A 20,099-nucleotide genomic window follows, 5' to 3' on the forward strand; every position below is an offset into this window, starting at 1 on the left:
GGAGGAGCCACGGGTGGCCGGCCGGCCCGATCCTTGATCAGGGTTGGGGGCCCAGCTGGGTGCACTAGCTGAAAAGGATCTGGGGGTTGTCTCCACTGGGGAAGGGATGAGTGTGCATTATGTGCAGGAATAAGGGTGTGCATGAACATGTGTTTACCAGGATTGTGGCAGAGACTGTTAGTTGTCAGAATATTTGATCTTCCCTTTTTCAACAATAATGGACTTTCAACTGTTAACAGTTAACTGTTTACAGAACCATGGCAACATTTCCCCCAGCCTCTTTTGCAACTAGTGTGTGGTTATGTGACCAAGTTCCAAGAGATGGAATAGAAGCATAAATAATGTGCATAATTCTGGGTGTGACCGTAAAAGGAAATGCACATTTTCCCTTTCAGTTTCTTCCTCTCTCCACTGGCTGGACTGCACACAGAATGCCAAACTGTCTGCAGCAAGATAGAAGAACCCAGGGCCGTTGGACATCTTTGCCTTACAGAGCCAAGCTTTAACTTCTAAGAGAAATAAACTTCTATGTCATTTAAACTACTGACATTTAAGGTCTTTTTCTTACACAGCTCAATCTTTATTCTAAAAAAAAAAAAATGCCAAGGAAAACGGCAGATCTCATAAAGGGCAGAACCCAGTAAAATCTGGAGATTTGGGGGAAACATTCTGGAGAAGTAGAGTTTAATCTCTAATCTAAAGAATCACAGAAATTAGCCTGGGAAAGCTCCAACATGAGAACTAGCATAGGATATTGAGGTACTGATGGAAGTTAATATGGAAGGAGATAGAAGGTATCTCATGCTGAACCTGGAGAGATAAGCACAACCCAGATCATTTTGAGCACTGCAGGCATCTTAGCTAAGGAAGTTGAAGAAGATGAAATGTCAAAAATGAATTCCATATTTCTGGCCCGATCAACTATACAGATTGTAGAATCATTTGCTGAGAAAAGAAACAACAGAGAAATTGTAGGTTTTGGTGGAAAGATGAATTTACTTTTGGATATGTTAAATTTGAGGTGTTTGTAAGTAGGCAATGAGATATGTGGATCTGGTGGTCAAAATTAAGATCTTGGGTGGAAATATAAATTTTGGAGCCATTGGCAAATGAATGGTAAGTAAAGCTACAAGAATGGATAAGAACACCTAGGGTGAAAGTTTATACTGAGGAAAGAGTATAATAACAAGTATCACATGATCTTACTCATATGTGGAACCTAAGGAACAAAATAAACTGTTGAACAAAACAGATCCAGAGACACAGAAGCATGGAACAGACTGTTGAATCTCAGAGGGAAGGTGGGAGTAAGGTGGGTGGGAAGAGATCAGCCAAAGAACTTGTATGCCTATATGCATAACCCATGGACACAGACTTTAGGGTGGTAAAGGCCTGGGGCAGGGGGTAGGGTTGGCTAGAGAGGTCAATGGGGGGAAAAAGGGGGACATATGTAATACTTTCAACAATAAAGATGAAAAAAACTACCAAAAAAAAAATACAATGGAAAAGAAGAGGGTCTAATATCCAACTCTGAAAGAATTCCTACACTATACAATTGAATATAAGAGAGGGAACTGACCAGGGAGATTAAGAAGAAATGGCCCGAGAGAAATAAAGGAAGCCAGGCAAGTGTGTTGTCATGGAGACCAAAGTAACACAGTGTTTCAGTGAGTAAAGAAGGGCCAACAATGTTGGGTGTTCATCCAGGATGAGCTCTGACAAGAGCCAGCAGGGTTTAACCACATGGAGATAATTGGTGACTTCAATGGGGGCAGTAAAGGCCCTGGACTGTGGGCATGGAATCCAAATTAGGATAGGTTATATAGTGAATGATGATGTGAGAAAAGAGACACTTTTTTCAAGAGGTTTATCTCCAAAGAGGGGCAGGGAGAGATGATAGATAGAGATAGAGATAGAGATAGAGATAGAGATAGAGATAGAGATAGAGATAGAGATAGAGATAGAGTTAGAGCAGTAGCTGTAGGGTCTGAGATTGAGAGAAGTGCTTGGTTTGGTTTGTCTTTTTAAGTTGGAAATTTTTGAGTTAAACCCGTTTAAATAGAGAAGGAAAAGGTCCTTTTGCAAGGAAATGATTTATGTAACATACAGAAGAAATAGTGGATAATACAAAATTCAACTGCATTTAAAGAGAATAACCAATTGTAAACATTCTCTTTTAGATTTGTGCCATGCCTGAAACATTTAGGGAGGCTTTCCCCTTTAGCTGTTTATCTGGGCACATATCTTCTTAGGCAGAAGGCACTAACATCATTGGGATTTCTCCCTTGTTGGTGTAAACAACTGACACACTATAGCATGGTATTAAATGCATATTGACTTACAATATTTTCAACTTAGTAAGTTTATCAGGACCTAACCCCGTCTTCAGTCAAGGAGCATCTGTATGGGACACTGTGTTACTTTTTGAGCATTCCAGGCATGTTCTCAGCTTAGGGACGTTTTCACTTGGTGCCTGCTCTGCCTGAAATTCTCCCCCCCCCAGATATCCTCACAGTTTGCTCCTTTTTTAGGTCTTTGTTCAAACAGCACATCATTAGGGAGACCTCCCATAATCTCTCTATTTAAAATTGCAACCCCCCCTTACCTGCTTAATATTTCCCCATATTGTAAACACTAATTTCTTTTATTGTCTGTAATCTGCTTCTTGAATGTGAAATCCACCAGGGCAAAGTTTTTGTCATTTTGTTCAATGATCATTCCTGGCACATAAAAGGTGCTCAATAAATATTTGTTGAATGAATGGTTATTGTATCTTAGCATCCCCACAGATACAGGCAGAAGTACTAAGGTATGAGCCCATCATTTGCAGTATAGATAGATGATCAATCCTTGATAGTGAATCTTCTTAACAGTTGAGTCACATGTATCAAATAAAAAAGTTCAAGTGAAACAGTTTATACCTAGTGCTTATTAATGTGCATCCTGATAATGTTCATTGGGTCATTTTTTTTCTTCTTCAAGAGAAAAGATATCTTTAGAGAAATGAGATAAACAATCCTCTGCAGTTGTGTGTCAAGACTGAAAGTCATTATCTGAAGAGAAAATGAATAAATCTTGGTAAAAAGAGAATATTAGTTCAGGAGTTGTACCTTAGAAGTCTTTTATAATTTCTGAGTCTATAAACCTTAGTTTATAAACAAAAAGGTAAGTCTGTAGTTTTAACGGGAAAAATACAGTCCACTTAGGAAGACACAGGTGATATCAGAAGTAAAATAACTGTGGTAGATTTCTAGTTGTATCCCATTCTCTCTTAGGGAATTATATGCCCTCACCCATTACCATGTGGCTTGAAGTGAGCCTGTATTCCTTATAACAATGCTGAATAACAAACCATCCCAGTGGCTATAATAAGCATCTATTTTTCTTCCTCAGAGGCATGCAAGTCTGCTGAGGTGGCTCTACTTCACCTGGGCTTGTCGGAAAAAGTGTCTCACCCTGCTGAGTATAGAATTCTAAGTTGACAGTTTTGTTTTGCACTTTAGAGTTGTCATTTCATTTTCTTTTGACTTGCGTATTTTCTAATGAGAAGTTATGAAATTTCTTATTATCAGTTCTCTGTATATAATGTACCTTTTTAAGATATTCTCTTATCACTGTCTTTCACCAGTGTGATTATGATTTATCCTATTGTTTCCTTTATGGTTATTCTACTTGGATTTCTTTGACCTTCTTGGATCTATAGTTTATATGCTTCATTCAATTTGGAACACCTTTTTCCATTACTTCAAATATTTTTTTCTTCACCCTCATCCCCTTTCCGGGTCTGCAATTAGCCTCTTGTATATTGTCCCATACATCCCCGAGGCTTGGTCTTTTTTTATTTTTTTTTCAGTCTATTTTGTCTCTGTGCTATATTTTGGATTGTTTCTATTGCTGGGTCTGCAAATTCATTATTATTATCATTATTATTTTTTGCAGTGCCTGATGTGCTAATGCTCCCACCCAGAGAGTCATGAAATTTCAGGTATTTTTCATCTCCAGAAATTCAACTTGTTTTGTCTTTTTAAAAACACACACAACAACACACACAAAAAAATTCTTGTTTCTCTCCTGCCATCTTTTCCTTTAAATACTAGAGCATATTGAGTGCATTTATAATAGGTGTTTAAAGTCCTTGCCTATTAATGTCACCATTTTTGTCCTTTTTGGATGGTTCCATCGCCTGTGTGATATATTTTCTTATTCCTTGGCATGTCTATTAAAGTTTTGACTGGATACCTGGCATATTGAATTGAATGTTCTTGAGTCCTAGGTTTTGTCCCAGCCTTTTGGAGGGAGTTAGACATATTCAACTCCGGCTGCAGGGAACTCATGATTCCTCGTCCTGTGTGAGCTCTGAGAAGTGTATGGCTTCCTGCTCCCCCCAGATTGTTCTTTCCGGGCCTTGTGGAGTTTCCCGTGACCTAGTCACTAATTTTTATTCTAATAAAGATTCCAGGGTATTTCCACGTAGATTTCTGAAACTCGTCCTCCATGAACTCCAACTCATCAATTTCAACCAGTTGGCCTACAAACCCCCTAAACTCACCGGTCTTCTCCGTTTCCCTCAGCCTCTGAGTTCCTCTTCCCTGCCCCTCACACTGGAAATTACCTCCACAGGGTGACGGAGGGGTCACCTTGTTTCTTTTCTGTCAGGTACAACAGTCCAGACTGCTTGCTGACGGTTGTCTGAAAACAGTTGTTTCATACATTATGTTCAGTTTTTTTTAGTTTTTCTTTTTTTTTTAGTAAGTCCAGGCCCATTTCTTCTTGTCCTGAAGAAGACGTCTTATTTTGTTTGCTATGGTTAAATTTCACCTCTCCTTCCCAGAAAACGTTGATGGGGTCATTTTCTCTGTGGTGTCCTCTGACTGGGGTCTAGACCCCGGAGTAACTTCAATAGGAGCCCGCCTCCGCGTAGGGGCGGGAAAGCCTGTCCCACCCCTCCTCCCCCCCTCACCCCCCCCTCCCCCGCCCCCGCCGCGAGCGCCTCCTTCCGCCTTCCTCCCGCCCGCGTCGGCCTGGACGCTGGCGTTCCGTGCGCGCCGGCTCACTGCGCCTGCGCGGCGTGTAGACGCCGCACGCTCCCGGAAGTGGGAGGTGTCTGCTCGAGTTTGTGTGGCCGCCGCCGCGGGAACTGCCGCCGGTAGTTTTCCCACGTAGAGAGGCGAGGTCTTCGAGTCTGGCGGCGTGAGAGTGAGCGAGTGTCGGTCTCCACAGCCCTCTTCTTACGTGACACCCGGCATGGAGCCTGATCAGCGCCTACAGCCTGGCGGCAAGGCCGTGGCTCCCGCGCGGCAGGAGTCGCCGCGGTCCGAGTCCGGGGAGGAGCCGCAGCTCCGGCATCCCGAGGTGAGCAGCCCGCCGCCCCGGACGCCCGCGCGCCCCTTCCTTCCTGCGTGTTCCGCGGGGTCCGCAGCCTGCGCGCCCTCTGGCCGCAGCCCGGACGCCTTTTCTGTCCCAGCTCGGGGGGCCTTTCCTCGGGGTGGTTGTCCTAGAGCTCTCGCCGGTCCGAATGGCCTCCCGGGTGGGAGTGAACAGGCCAGGAGGGAAGCACGTGACCCGGGCCTTGAGAAGTTGGGTGGGAATTCCCACCTGGACGTGCAGTGCACGCTGTTGCTGTAGTCGTTCTCCCCAGCCGTATCGGTAATTGGCAGGCTGTGTGCTTTTCTAAAAAGCACAGTGTGTATGTCACTGGAGACCTTTAGGCCCATCTCCTCCTTCCGTCCAGCTTTTGGTGTCTGCTGGACATTTTTGTCCATTTATTACTCTCTCACGTAGACATACGAGTGACTAATTTTCTTAATGACTGCGACGGTTCACTGGTAGGTACAGTGGCACAATTGTAAAAACGGACTTAGGCGCTTCGTTATTCATCTTCGCGAATGAATCTAGTTACTGTGACCAGCGCTGCGGATTGTAAAACGGTCTAATACTAAAATTCGTCACTTTCTGTTACCAGCAAATTCATGTTGAGTGCCTCCTGGAGTGAATGCTCTACTTGCAAGAGGCTTCCTGGCTAGTGCTGCTTCCATCCCGCAGCTAATTCTGCAAGTGGCAGCTGGAATGATCTTTTTAAATAACCCATCTTTAAATAACCCATCGGACCGGGTTGCTCCCCTCCTTCGTCTTCAGTTTGTGGCCCGCAGGCGTGGTTCCTGTGTCCATAGTAACCGCTTCCGCACACTGTTCTTCCCTTTTGCTCCCAGGCGCCTGGCCGCCTGGCCTCTAAGGGTTGCCTATGCCCCCGCGTGCTCTTCCCGGGGGTTTTGCACAGTTACCGCGTTCTCCTTTACCTGTCACTTTGAAGAAGGTCTTCCAGGGGCCTTCTCTCTAGAGACCCATTCTTCTTCCACCTCATTTCCCTCTTCAGTCTGTGGCACTGCCAACAACTTCATCATGTACGTCAGTTTAAGAATAATTTTTAAAGTTTATTTTAGTAAGAAGTAGAATTGAATATGCTTCACGATATTTCCGTCTTGAAACTTGGAGCTGTGGTGACGTAAGGCCTGGGTCTGTGTTCCAGGTTGGTTTCAGTGACTGTCATATTTGTTAAGGATCTATTGTTGGATACTCATAATATGATGATGTGGGTTTTTGGGTTTTTTTATTCTCAAGCAGAGTTGTTTTTTTTGTTGTTGGAAGTTAGCTAAGTAAATTTCCATTACTCCTAATATCAATTGTATTTGTAAACGAGTGTTGCATTTTTATATTTTTAACAAGTAGGTTTAGATTCCATCAGAACTCTTCTTTTGAAAGAGTAGTAGTCCACTTAAATTCACTATTTTAAGGTGTTTTTTTAGTGTCTGGATGCAGTTTTGTTTTTAACATATTTTTATTGATTTCAGAAGGAAGGGAGAGGGAGTGAGAGATAGAAACATCAATGAAGAGAGAGAATCATTGATCGGCTGCCTCCTACATGCCCGGCACTGGGGATCAAGCCGGCAACCCGACATGTGCTCTGACCAGAAATCAAACAGCAAACTCCTGATTCCTAGATCCGACACTCAACCACTGAGCCATGCTGGCCAGGCAAAAAACAAAAACAAAACAACAACAAAAAATATTTTTAAGAAAAGAAGAAAGGTTTATGACATCATAATATAGTTATCCTGAATAACTGTTACATGTGACTTTTGGAAATTGTCTGCTTGAAGCTGAATACATTTTCTTTTTTGCCTTGGGTACTAGGAAATTTTGAATTAGATTTCTAGTCTATGTTGTTTTTATATTGGGCAATTTCTGTTAGCATTGTGAAATGAAGTCAGGTGAAAAAATTCTCAGGAAGTCATTGCTTTATACATGCATAATGTTGTAATGAGTCATTTAAAAATTAGTTTTTAAATTTTAGAATATTGTTAGTGAGAAGGTCTGTTCTATAATCTGTCGGAGTAATAGTAAAATTACCACTTATTAATAGCCAAGGTGGGTATGGTAGTAGGAGCCTGATACACATAACCTCATTTGTTCCTTATAATAATCTTGCCTAAATACTATTTACCATTACCAATACCAAATACCATTTGAGACAATTGTTATTATACTTTGTTTTATTGATAAGGAAATGGATAATCAGAGGTTAATTAGTAACTACCTAAGGTCATGCTGCTAGTAAATGGTCATCTGTGGCTCTGTACTCTCAACATCAGTGCTCTTTTTACTTAGCTTCATTGTTTATAAGGAACTTCTTGACTCAGGAGAGAACAGTCTCAATTGTATTGGAAACACATCTCTTCCTATCCTTCCTTTCTTCCAGTGATTGCAACAGGCATGTTTCATTGAACATGGAGCACAGAGACTCCATCCTCAGATGTTTGAATCTTTAAGATGCTTGTACTAATTTTAAACTATATCTTTTTCTTTTTTTGGTAGAAAAAGCAACGATGTAGGTATGATGGCCAAGAAACAAAAGGATCTAAGTTCATTACCTCCCATTCAAGTGATTTCAGTGACCCAGTTTACAAAGAGATTGCTATTACAAATGGTTGCATTAATAGAATGAGTAAGGAAGAACTCAGAGCTAAACTTTCAGAATTCAAGCTTGAAACCAGGTAAATAAAATTATAAATATAGTACATGCTCATCCTAGAAAATTTTAAAAACACTGAAAAAAGTTAAAAATAATCTTACCATAAAGAAATAGCCGTTATTAAAAATTCAAGTAACAACTGTAATTTATATTCTTGTCTGTACTTGAATCTTTGTGTGCAACTCTTTTTTTTTCTGTCAGTCTTTTAGGTGATTGACTAGGACTGGGGAGTCGAAGTCTGAATATTTTGACAGCCTACCAGTAGTGTATAGGAATATCTATCTTAATATACAAAGTATGTTTTAAGTTCTTTCAGTTGCTCCTTTGGTCACTGGATAATATTTTATAATGAGATTGAATAATTTCTTTTGTCCATATGTATTACTAGAGGCCTAGTATGTGAAATTAGTGCACAGGTAGGGTCCCTAGGCCTGACCGGGTTATCAGGGCCAATCAGGGCCCTCTGGCTGCTGGCTGGGGCTTTCCTTCCCTGGCTACCGGCTAGGACTTTCCTTCGTTCTGCGCCGCCCCCTGGTGGTCAGCGCACATCATAGTGAGCGATCGAACTCCCAGTCTCCCTATCGAACTTCTGATGGGACACTTTGCATATTAGCCTTTTATATATAGAGAGTAGAAAATTCATGCACTGGAGGAGGGGCGTCCCTCAGCCCGGCCTGCCCCTCTCACAGTCCGGGAACCCTCAGGGGCGGGAGGCGACCTGGTGATCAGGGGAAGGCAACACCCCCATCACACCTCTGCTGCTGCCACTGCCGGCAGCGCAAGCCTCGGGCGGCCCTGTTTACCTGCACCTCGGGCCGCCTGGGCGGCTGGGGGGCTGAGGGGACTGGGGGACTCCGGAGGCAGATGCGTGGAGATGAGACTGGGCACCGTCATCTTGTGGCTGGCCTTGCTGCGCACCTGCTGCCTTGGCGGGGCTGAGGAGACTGGGCGCCACCATCTTGAGGCTGTGGGCGCTGCCATCTTTGAGGGCGGGGTGGTCAGTTAGCATATTCCCTCCGTATTGGCCGTGGGTGCCGCCATCTCTTAGGGCGGGGCAGTCAGTTAGCCAAAAAATAAATATATTAAGGTATTTCGTTTTAAAACAACTAACTGGTTAATTATCAATATTTTCATGGGCAGGGTTGCTTTTCAGTGGTAGTTTAGAAAGGAAAACAAAAGTTAAAAACATTTTTTTTAGTAGTCACTAATTGCTGATGTGACCAAAATACCTTACTTGTCCCTACACATTAATTAATAAGATCTCATTTTTACTGCCATTATGCATTTGCAAGCCATTTATAGGACTCAACCAATAGGTACTGAGGGAAGTCTGAGCACTGGTTGTTACATTTTTTTGAAGAAATACATACTGTTTGAAGAACATGGGAGACCACCATTACCAGCCATTGTTACCTATTTAGAATAAGCATTTCCCACCCCCCATTTGTGGAACATGTATTTTAAAAATACCTGTAATACTGAATCTACTAAATCATATTCTATCCATGGTAAATTAAGAAAGCTACATCTAATTAAGAACTTACTGAGTATCACAGTTTTTTTCTGGACACAGGTCACTCTAGGGCAGTGATGGCGAACCTATGACACGTGTGTCAGAGGTGACACATGAACTCATTTTTTTGGTTGATTTTTCTTTGTTAAATGGCATTTAAATATATAAAATAAATATCAAAAATATAAGTCTTTGTTTTACTATGGTTGCAAATATCAAAAATTTTCTGTATGTGACACGGCACCAGAGTTAAGTTATTTTTCAAAATGCTGACACGCCGAGCTCAAAAGGTTCGCCATCACTGCTCTAGGGTATCTTTTTTTTAATGTATTGATTTTGAGAGAGAAATATTGATCTGTTGTTCCACTATAAATAAGTGGAACATAAATAGCATTCATTGGTTAAGTCTTGTATGTGCTCTGACTGGAGATTGAACCGTGACCTAGGCGAATCGGGATGCTGCTCCCGACTGAACTACCCTGCCAGGGCCTAAGGTGCCTTCTGAATTAGTTTTTCTAGTTAATTAACTAACAGATATTCAGGTTTATATACTAGGCACATATGTTTTCATATTCATATGGACTTTTTTAGTTGTTTAATGTGCAAAAACCAAAAGAAAGATGTAGCACAATATGTTCAATTTACTTGAATTTTTATACTCTGAAATTTATATTTGGCTAGTAGAATAAGTCAATATTATTTTCAGTTTTTGTGTCATGTATGTCATCTTAATCTTAAAACAATATGGCTATGTAGGTGGTGTATACTGGCAAGGCTTACGGTTCGAAGTACTAGAATATATTGAAGAAAAAATGCTCTTACATACTACAAAATGAAAAGGTACTTGCAAAAGAAAATATTGATGCTGTATTAAACATATATTTTAATTTGTTCTTTGCTAAATGAGCTTTGAGTCTTGTTTTCTTTACATATATTTTAGTTAACATTTACTAAATTATGCTGTCATTGTAGTTGTTCAATCCAGTGACATCAGGTAAGAGTTCAGATTCTTGACCATGAAATTCACCTAAGAGTTAATTTTATTATTTTCCCTAGAGGAGTAAAAGATGTACTAAAGAAGAGGCTGAAAAACTATTATAAGAAGCAGAAGCTGATGTTGAAAGAGGACAATTGTGCTGACAGTTACTATGACTACATTTGTATTATTGACTTTGAAGCCACTTGTGAAGAGGGTAACCCACCCGAGTTCATGCATGAAATAATTGAATTTCCTGTTGTTTTACTGAATACTGGTACCTTAGAAATAGTAAGTGAATTGTTATATTTTAATTTTACTTTTAGCAGTAACTATTCTGGGATTGGTTAGTAAGGCAAAGGATCTCAATTGCTGTTTCAGCTAGAATTAGAATTCTAAGTGGGCCTTTTGCTCTCGCTGTGTGCTTTGTATCAGCTTGATTAATAGAAAAGCTATAATAAAATATTTTAGAGTCTGCTTTCTCTTTTTCCAGTAGCTAAAATTATAGTGTTTTTTCTGTTTGCTTAGAACACATATCTGGCTAGACTTCAGAATCTCCTGGGTTGTGAAAAAAAGTGCTGATGCCTGGCCCTTATCCCAGAGATTCTGGATTAGTTGTTCTATGCTGGGGTCCCTGACGTCAATAATTTTTAAAGCTTCTCAGTTAATATGCAGTCAGGGCTGAGAACCACTGCTATAGGCTAATGTATCCTCTGATCTCTGAAAATGATAATTTACAGAAATCACCTTTCTACTTAGAACTGGCCATCATTCTGGTGATAAGTTTATGGGGGAAACAACTCTCATAGCCTAGGCTCCTTAGCCATGTGAATATGTATGTGCTTTAGATACTAGTTATCCGTGTTACTAGTTCAGGAAGTCAGCAGGAATTCTCCCATAATAATACTGTTCACCTTGTAAAATCCGAGAGATAATATATCATAACATTTCATCTACTCAAAAGTTACTCCCAACACTATGAGATATCATAGAGTCAAATTTTGACTTCAGAGTTCAGTTTAATGGAATCTTAGTATAATGACTATTGAGTAAATGAGTTAGCAGTAATCTGGAGGTAATTTATTTTAACTCAAGACTGCTATTTAAAGGAATTATAATTTAAAAAGCTTTTAGTATCTTGAATTAGAGGTTGCATTTAATAGTCTGACAGTTTCAAAATATTACAAACAAAATTACATCATGTTTCTCTGGAAAACGTTTATTTAAACTTCAGCTTGCTGACTTGCTTGCAGACACTTGATTTATTGTAAAAATTTTAAAACTGAAACGTAATTTTTAAAATAAAAAATCAGTGTTTCTGGAGAATTTATCAGCGCTGCCTTAATTAAAATGGATTATGAGGGGGAAAATCAGAGTGCTTTGGGAACAGGGAAGTACCCTTAAATTGTTAAAACTAGAAGTTCTATGCCATAAGCACCTATAGTTATAATCTTATGTGGTTGTATTTGTTATGTATCATGTGTCACGTATCTTAAGTCATTAAAAGACATTAACTTGCTGTCCTTTCCTTATAGGAAGATACGTTTCAGCAGTATGTGAGACCAGAGGTTAACACCCAGCTTTCTGATTTCTGCATCAATTTAACTGGAATTACTCAGGTTATAATTCTATGTTCCTTTTTCAGGAGTTTGAAAATTGTTTTGAAATTAGCGATTTATTTCATAGTTTAAGTTAATAGGTACTTTGCTGGGCAAAGATTTTTCATATTGTAATGTTTAAGAAATAGAAAAGCAAATTCTGTATCTAAAATTTTTCTCAACTTTTCCTTTGAAGGAGTTGTAATGATGAATCTAAAGATTCATTTGTTTGCAGTGTTAATAAAATAAGTGTTACTGTGCTGAACTTGGAGCTAAAGTTTAAAAATATATCTGTTATCAACCTGACTTTATATACAGTATAGTTACTTTTTTTAGTCTCTGATTTCTGATTGTATTTTAATGTGGTAGACCCTTTGTTCATTTATGTAGCTCCTTTATTTATTCATTCATTCACTCACTCAACAAATAATTTGACTGCCTACTATACTATTTGCCAAGGTACTAGGGCTACGAAGATGGTCAAGTCAGTCTCTCTCTCAGTTCAGTTAACCATCTATATTCCGGAGGACACAAAGAAGAAACCGGTGGTCACAGTATGGTTAGGAAGGCTGACAAGTAAGTTAGTGTTTCATCAGGGTATCATAGGCATCTAAGAAAGGGGCTTCCTGTGACAAAGGGGCTGTCCTGGGAGAAACTTGCTCATGTTGGTGAACTTGGGCTGAGTCAGGATAGGTCAGTAGGTGGAGAAGAATGACTGGGCATTTTAGGTGTAACAGCAGGATTGTAAGTAGTTCATGATGTTCACAGGCTTATGCTCCCACATAAACCTAAAGTGGTAGCTGAGACATGCCATGTTATGAAGAGTCTTGTGTGTCTTTTTATCTTGAAAGCCTTGGAGAGTGTTTGGAGGATTTTAAGTATGAAAGTGATGTGATGGGTAAGATTTACATTTTAGGAAGATCAGTTTGGCAGTGGTATGTAGTATGTGGTAGAAAGAGGTGAGCTTCGAGATAGATTAGTGTAGAGGGCTATGGCTTTCAGCGAGAAGAGATTTCCCTTTTCTCTACTCCAGAGAATTGGTAAGCTGCTAGGTTGAGGCCTACAAAAAGAGAACCATTGAGGATGATCCTAAGTCTTAATTTTGGGAGGATTATGTGCTTCACTTGAAAGTAGTCCCTAATACTTGGCTATAAACAATTTTTAATTATCTTAAAAATGAAATGTTAGGTGTATCTCAGCCAAGGAAATCATGAAGAATTTAAAACATCATAGATAAGACTCTCATTCTGTTCCTTTCCCTCCAGTGCTTGTGTCTGGGTATTTTGTATGACTACCTGTTGCTACGCTGATTTTTGTGTATTTTACTTTTATATCCTCAGGATCAGGTAGACAAAGCTGATACCTTCCCTCAGGTACTGAAAAAAGTAATTGACTGGATGAAATTGAAGGAATTAGGAACAAAGTATAAGTATTGCATATTAACAGATGGGTAAGTAGGAAAATTTATAATACTTTTATCTACTTTTTAAGATTAAGGATGTCCTTATTTAACTTTTAGAATAACCATAAGAATGTTATTTACTAAAGGAGACAATATTTTTCCTTTTGTTATCATTGAAAGCAATGAAAAACAGTCTAATCCAGGACTGGAAGGCTAGAAAAAGATACATATTAATATGTGAAACTAAAACTGTGTCACATAAGGACACTTTCTTGCTCAGAAAAGTCCAACTCTTCAGTCTTGCGTTCAAGGATCTCTCATCTAATGTTGCCCTCCCTGTGTAGCGAAGGTACCTGCCATTCTTTTTTACTTTAGTCAGGCTGGCCCACGGATCACATGGTTTATCCTTTTCTATGTACTTACGCTTTTCTCTACTGGAAGGCTCTCTTCCTTTACCGCTTCTTCGTTATTATTCAAAGCCTACCACGTGTTTACTCCAGACACTCCAATTGACATTGATTCTTTTTTTCTTGAAATCATATAAAAACCTCTCTGATGTGTACCATTCCTATTAACATCTGACTAAATATTCTGATATCTAAACTTTATGTACATAAGACTTATGTTTGCAAAGAGATTAAAAATCCTCTCAGAGCAGGGACTTTGGCTACTTGGTGGTCTTTCATATAGCGCTTACTGTAGTGTTGAGTTAAACATGTATGCTCCAAAGGCATTTGTGAAATGAAAGCCTAACTGGGAAATGAGGAACATCAAAAGAAGCTATGCCAAGGCAGCTCCTCCCATAATGCTATTCAGGTTCAAGAAGGAAGTTCTAAACAACTTCTGTTTCAAACTGTGGACAGATTGTACACTACAGCTACGATGTCACCTACATAAAGGGTTTAGAGACCCTTACATACAACAAGGAAAGAGCATTGCTTTTAATCACATTGTAATGATGTTTTAACAATGCATGGGGAAATGTTGATGGACCTCTTTAGAAATCTTATTGATTTCAAACACGAATGATCAGTGTTCCTGCTCAAGTATACAGATGTTTTTGTTGTGACACAGTGTGTGCGATTCTGTAAAAACCTCACATTCTGGGACAGACCATTCATAACCTGTGCAATTAACCAGAGCACTAATAAAGGCAGTAATTGATAACTCCAGACATAATTTGGACAGCCAGGCAAGCATCTCCGTAGGTGGGGACTTTACTGAAGTTGCATGAGAGGATATTACGCATGGAAGCAATGGGATTCTGGGACAGGCACTTATTTTTAATTTTCTTAAAATACATTTGAAAGTACTCCTGTTGCTGGTACAGTAGCTGAGTTGAGAGGTTTTTTTTTTTGTTTTTTTTTTAATATATATTTCTTTATTGATTTAAGAGAGGAAGGGAGAAGGAGAGAGAGATAGAAACATCAATGATGAGAGAGAATCATTGATTGGTTGCCTCCTGCACGCCCCCCACCTGGGGATCAAGCTTGCAACCCAGGCATGTGCCCTTAGCCGGAATCGAACCTGGGACCCTTCAATCCGCAGGCTGACACTCTATCCACTGAGCCAAGCCGGGCAGGGCGAGAGTTGTTTTTTTGTTTTTTTTCTGCTGAAGGTTATAAGTTTGACTGCTATCATTCTGACTCCCTCTGGCTAGTAAAACCCACGTATTAAACCAACACAGTTTCCGCATTATACAGCCCATATTCTCCTATTTAATTACACAGGTTGGTTAGTATTTAGGAACATACTGTAACAGACCAAATTGTATTCTAACTGCCTGATACCAGCTCCTTTCATTTGTTTTTGTTGTATTTCAAAATATACCCTCATAAAACTTCCCAATATGATAAACCTGACACAAAGTACGCTTAGCAGAATTATTTTAGAATTAAGAAAAAATATTCAACAAGATAGAGGTTTGCCTAGATAATCAGAACCATAAAAACAATCAAGATAACTCTAATAGATTGTGAAAAAAATTTGATATACCCAACTTATTTTTTGTTAGTTTATTTTTGAATTAGTATTTTAGAAGAAGAAATTTTAATTTCCTAAGCTCTATGTTATGTGTAAGTATAAGAAAGAAAGGTGTCGTGTAAATAAAAAACAGAATGAGTTAAAATACTCATTTGTAAAAATAGTATAGCATTTATTTTATCCATTTATTTCCTATTTTTGATTTACAAGTTCGTGGGATATGAGTAAGTTCCTGAACATTCAGTGCCGGCTCAGCAGGCTCAAATATCCTCCTTTTGCTAAAAAGTGGATCAATATTCGAAAGTCATATGGAAATTTTTACAAGGTAACAATTTCTATATTTTGATTATATTTTTAAGCTGTTGATAAGTTATGTTTTGCATGCACATTAAGTTATGATTCACTAGGTGCTTTTCACAGGAAAGGGCCATATAATTAGTTGTTACTTTTCAGATTCCAAATTAGTTATGTTCATATGAGTTTAGAAAGAGAAGCTGTTTTTTCTTTTAATCTGTTATGTAAGTGGGTTAACATGATTGTCAATAACAGGTTTGAAACTATTGGGGTATTCAATATGTGGATTGTTTGTGGAACAGTTAATCACCACTGAATTTTAATTTTATCAAATTGAATACATGTAAAACATTTATTAAATGAAAAATTTTAAAATATAATATTGCAAAGTTGTTAACAGTTGGCAGTTTTCCACCATAACCCTTATCAGTACTGGTTTCTGTTCTCCTGAGACAAACACTTTCAACTTTTTAAAGCTATTTCTTCTAATACCTTAATATTTCTAAATTATGTGTTTATACTGTTTCTTGAATTTCAGTTTGAGGTATCTATTAATCTCCTGCAATGGAAGATGAAGATTTAGCTCTCTTGAAAAGCCACTGTTTTGCATGTCCTTCTCCCTGCATCTTTCTGATATAGTTACATTATCTCTACAATTGAATCATTATTCAGTGTTTATATTCCTACTAGAGGCCTGATGCACGAAATTCATGCAAGAGTAGGCCTTCCTTCCCCCAGCTGCTGGCACCGGTTTCCCTCTGGCACCCGGGACCCAGGCTTCCCTCACAGCTCCGGCTTCGTCCGGAAGGTTGTCCGGAAGGACATCTGGAAGGATGTCTCATCTAATTAGCATATTACACTTTACTGTTATAGATGATGATAGATTGTGTTCATAGCTTTTCCTCAGATTTAATAATCAACTTAAGTTTTCTTATCCTGTTCCTTTCCATTGAAACGGTAAATCACTTCTCAGCATCTGTAGTCTGTTTTTTTTGTTTTTCCTTTGGGGAATAACTTCCTGGAGCCTTTAATCCTGTTCTGATCTGAACTATTTGTTGTTCAGGCTTCTAAAATCATCTAAGAGATTTCCTTTGCTTCTCTCTCATCTCTCTCATCTTTCTTCTTTTACTATTTCATTTTGGTGAAGCACATCCTAAAGTAGGTTCATGAGAAAAGTTGTTTGTTTGAAAATGTTTTTGGAGTGTGGTTTTAACATTTCTTAAAACTGAGAACTATGAATACAGAAAAGTGGAGTTTGACAGGTTGTTTAAAGTGAAATCCCTTGTAATTTCCACTTATTCATCCCCCCTTCCTCCCAGAGCTCCCCTAATCCATACTTTTAATAGGAATCATTTTCTTGCTTTTGTGTACAGCCTTAATATGTATATGTTTATCTTTATATCATAAATTTATGTTTTGCCTATTTTTGAACATGATATAATTAGCACCATACTGACTGTTTTGTTTATTTTGCTTTTCCCTCAACATTATGGTTGAAATTTTCCATGTTGTGTATTTGGCTATAGCACATTTATTTTATTGAGAATCCCATTGTGTGAATATACCAGAGTTTATCTGGTGTACTTTGGCTGGCCATTTGGGTTCCGCTTTGAGGCTTTTATGAACAGTAGTGCTAGGAACATTCTTGTGTATGTCTTCTTGTGTTTTTGTGCACTCATTTCTCCTGGCTATAAACCTAGGAGTGGAATTGCTTGGGTATAGGACATGTGTATCATTGGCATTACTAGATTATGCAAACAGAGTTTTCCAAAGGAGTTACATCAGTTTGTACTTTTCACCTGAAGAATATATGAATTGATAATTATTTCACGTTTTTGCCAGCATCTGGTATTACCATACATTTAAAATGTAATTCTACCCTAGCCGGTTTGGCTCAATGGATAGAGTGTCGGCCTATGGACCAAGGGCCTTGGGTTCAATTCTGGTCAAAGGCATGTACGTCAGTTGCAGGCTCCTCCCTGGCCTGTGCAGGAGACAACCAATTGATGTATAGTGATTCTCAAAAGTGAAATTAAGGAGTGTGTGAGATTTTTATATTTATCTAAATCGGTGGTCGGCAAACCGAGGCTTCGCGAGCCACACGCGGCTCTTTGGCCCCTTGAGTGTGGCTCTTCCACAAAATACCACGTGAGGGCGCGCACGTACAGTGCAATTGAAACTTCGTGGCCCATGCGCAGAAGTCGGTATTTTGTGGAAGAGCCACACAAGAGGCCAAAAATGCTGCATGTGGCTCGCGAGCCCCGGTTTGCCGAGTCGCAGTTTGCCGACCACTGATCTAAATGGAGCGAGTATTTAAATAGGCTGAAAAATACGTGGCATTGTCTTTCATTCTTTTTAAAAAAATTCTCACCAAGGATATATTTTCTATTGACTTTAGAGAGAAGGGAGAGGGAGAGAGAGATACAAACATTAATGTGAGAGGGAAACATTGATCAGTTGCCTCCCATACATGCCCTGACCTGGGATTTAACCCACAGCCTGGGTATGTGCCCTGACTGGGAATCGAACCTGAGACCCTTTGGTGCACGGGATGATGTTCCAACCAACTGAGCCAGATATGTTTGGTATCTCTGTCTAAGGAGTCATTCAAGTAAAATAATATATCACAGAAAAATACCATGTAAAAAAGAATTAGTTTGGGGTAAAATGGTAGAGCTTCAGTTTAGAAGAACAACACATTTCCTTTTATAAATGATTTGTTAAATTATAAAACTGTAAACTTTTTAGATGTCTTGAGGATTTCACCTGTCGATACATATATTTTCATCCAAAATACTAGAGCCATGGAGGTTTGTATTATTAATTTACTTTAACCAGGAGTATTTGCCCTTTGCTTAACTTTATTTAGCTATTACTATTAATTTTCTTTCTTATTTTTTTACTTCATAGTCACTGTTAGAATAATAAAAAATTATTTATTGTTTGTTTATTTTTCAGGTTCCTAGAGGCCAAACCAAACTGACAATAATGCTTGAAAAACTAGGAATGGATTATGATGGGCGGCCACACAGTGGCCTTGATGACTCCAAGAATATTGCCCGAATAGCAGTTCGAATGCTTCAGGATGGATGCGAACTCCGAATTAATGAAAAAATGCATGCAGGACAGTTAATGAGTGTGTCTTCCTCATTACCAATAGAGGGCGCTCCACCTCCACAAATGCCACATTCTAGAAAATAACAGCGTTTTTGCCTTTTGCCCATGGATCATTCACTATAACTGGAGTTGCTACAAAGGGGTAGCAGATGAATACTTATTGAACTAGTCTTGCAGTGCAAAATTTAAGCACCTTAGATAAAAAATCTTATTTACAGTTATAGATACATATACGTGAACAGATTCTGTGGAGAGGGCATATTGAATTATTTGTCACCAGCACTTTTATATGAGCAGTAATTGTTACACAGTAACAGTTCCGTTAGAACTGAATTTTATAGTTTAAGGTGTCTAAGATGTGTTTCTTTTGGTTTTAAATGCAAAGGTTTATTGAGTTTCCCTTTGTCATCTCTTACTGAGTTAAAATATATAGTGTATTTCTACATTAACATCATTAGATCAAATTATTTCTTAATTGCAGAAAAGATTGGAAGGTGGACCTTATATAGCTTTTGGTTTCTAATAATATAGTCATATTGATTTTTGAAGTTTATATGTGAAGTTCAACTGTTTGTGGTGAATTTCATAAAGTACGTGGTACATATACTTGTCTGTGTTTGTTTTCAATTTATAATTGTAAGACTTGTGATAGATTATAGGGTCTGGTTAAAAATTTAGCACTGATGACAATGGCAAGTCAGAAGAAAATACCATTTAAAGGAATATCAGGGCTATCCTTCAGACTTTATAATACACAGATAAATCAGTGGGATTTGGGGACTTGGCTTTTTGATTCCCCTCCTTCTCATGACATATATCTGCCCTAATTCTTAAATCTAAGAGACCATGCTTTGAAGTAGACTTAAAACTAAGGGTCATAATTTTTTATTTGTATTTAACATTGTGAGTGAGGTTAATAAAGTCAAGTAATGCTTTCTACCATGTTTTATGTTTTTATTATTAAAAACTGATTTTACATAGTGATCACTAAATGTTGAATAGTTAATTTTTAACTAGTTGTAAAAACAAAAATGTGTTCACAGAGTTGGGAAAGGAAAACTCTTTTTATTTAGAAGCTAAAAGTATGTATTTTCAGACTTGCATTTTCTCCTATAGCTTTCATGAACAATTTCATCGGCATTTTTTTCCATGGAGCATTTTCATTGACATTGCTTTTTTCTTTTTTA

The 20,099-nt window shown here is 38.7% G+C and overlaps 1 protein-coding gene across 1 annotated transcript; it reads left to right on the top strand.

The window, feature by feature from the left end:
• The first annotated feature begins 5,086 nt into the window (after nt 1–5,086).
• Nucleotides 5,087–19,850, top strand: ERI1 (exoribonuclease 1). Its single transcript, XM_081085133.1, has 7 exons — nt 5,087–5,352; nt 7,873–8,051; nt 10,599–10,809; nt 12,054–12,137; nt 13,457–13,566; nt 15,712–15,826; nt 18,754–19,850. Exons 1-7 carry the CDS (start codon nt 5,245–5,247, stop codon nt 18,994–18,996), a joined length of 1,050 nt encoding a protein of 349 aa, XP_080941259.1. The 5' UTR covers nt 5,087–5,244; the 3' UTR covers nt 18,997–19,850.
• The last annotated feature ends 249 nt before the right edge of the window (nt 19,851–20,099 follow it).

The sequence above is a fragment of the Myotis nattereri genome, assembly GCF_964212035.1.
Source record: "Myotis nattereri genome assembly, chromosome: 2".
NCBI lineage: Eukaryota > Metazoa > Chordata > Mammalia > Chiroptera > Vespertilionidae > Myotis > Myotis nattereri.

What these genes read in the sequence shown, in the direction of transcription:
- ERI1 (XM_081085133.1), top strand. Translation starts at nt 5,245, where the DNA reads ATGGAGCCTGATCAGCGCCTACAGCCTGGCGGCAAGGCCGTGGCTCCC. An exon ending in GAATTCAAGCTTGAAACCAG is followed by an intron (nt 8,052 to 10,598) that starts GTAAATAAAATT and finishes TATTTTCCCTAG; the next exon opens with AGGAGTAAAAGATGTACTAA. An exon ending in TATTGCATATTAACAGATGG is followed by an intron (nt 13,567 to 15,711) that starts GTAAGTAGGAAA and finishes TTGATTTACAAG; the next exon opens with TTCGTGGGATATGAGTAAGT.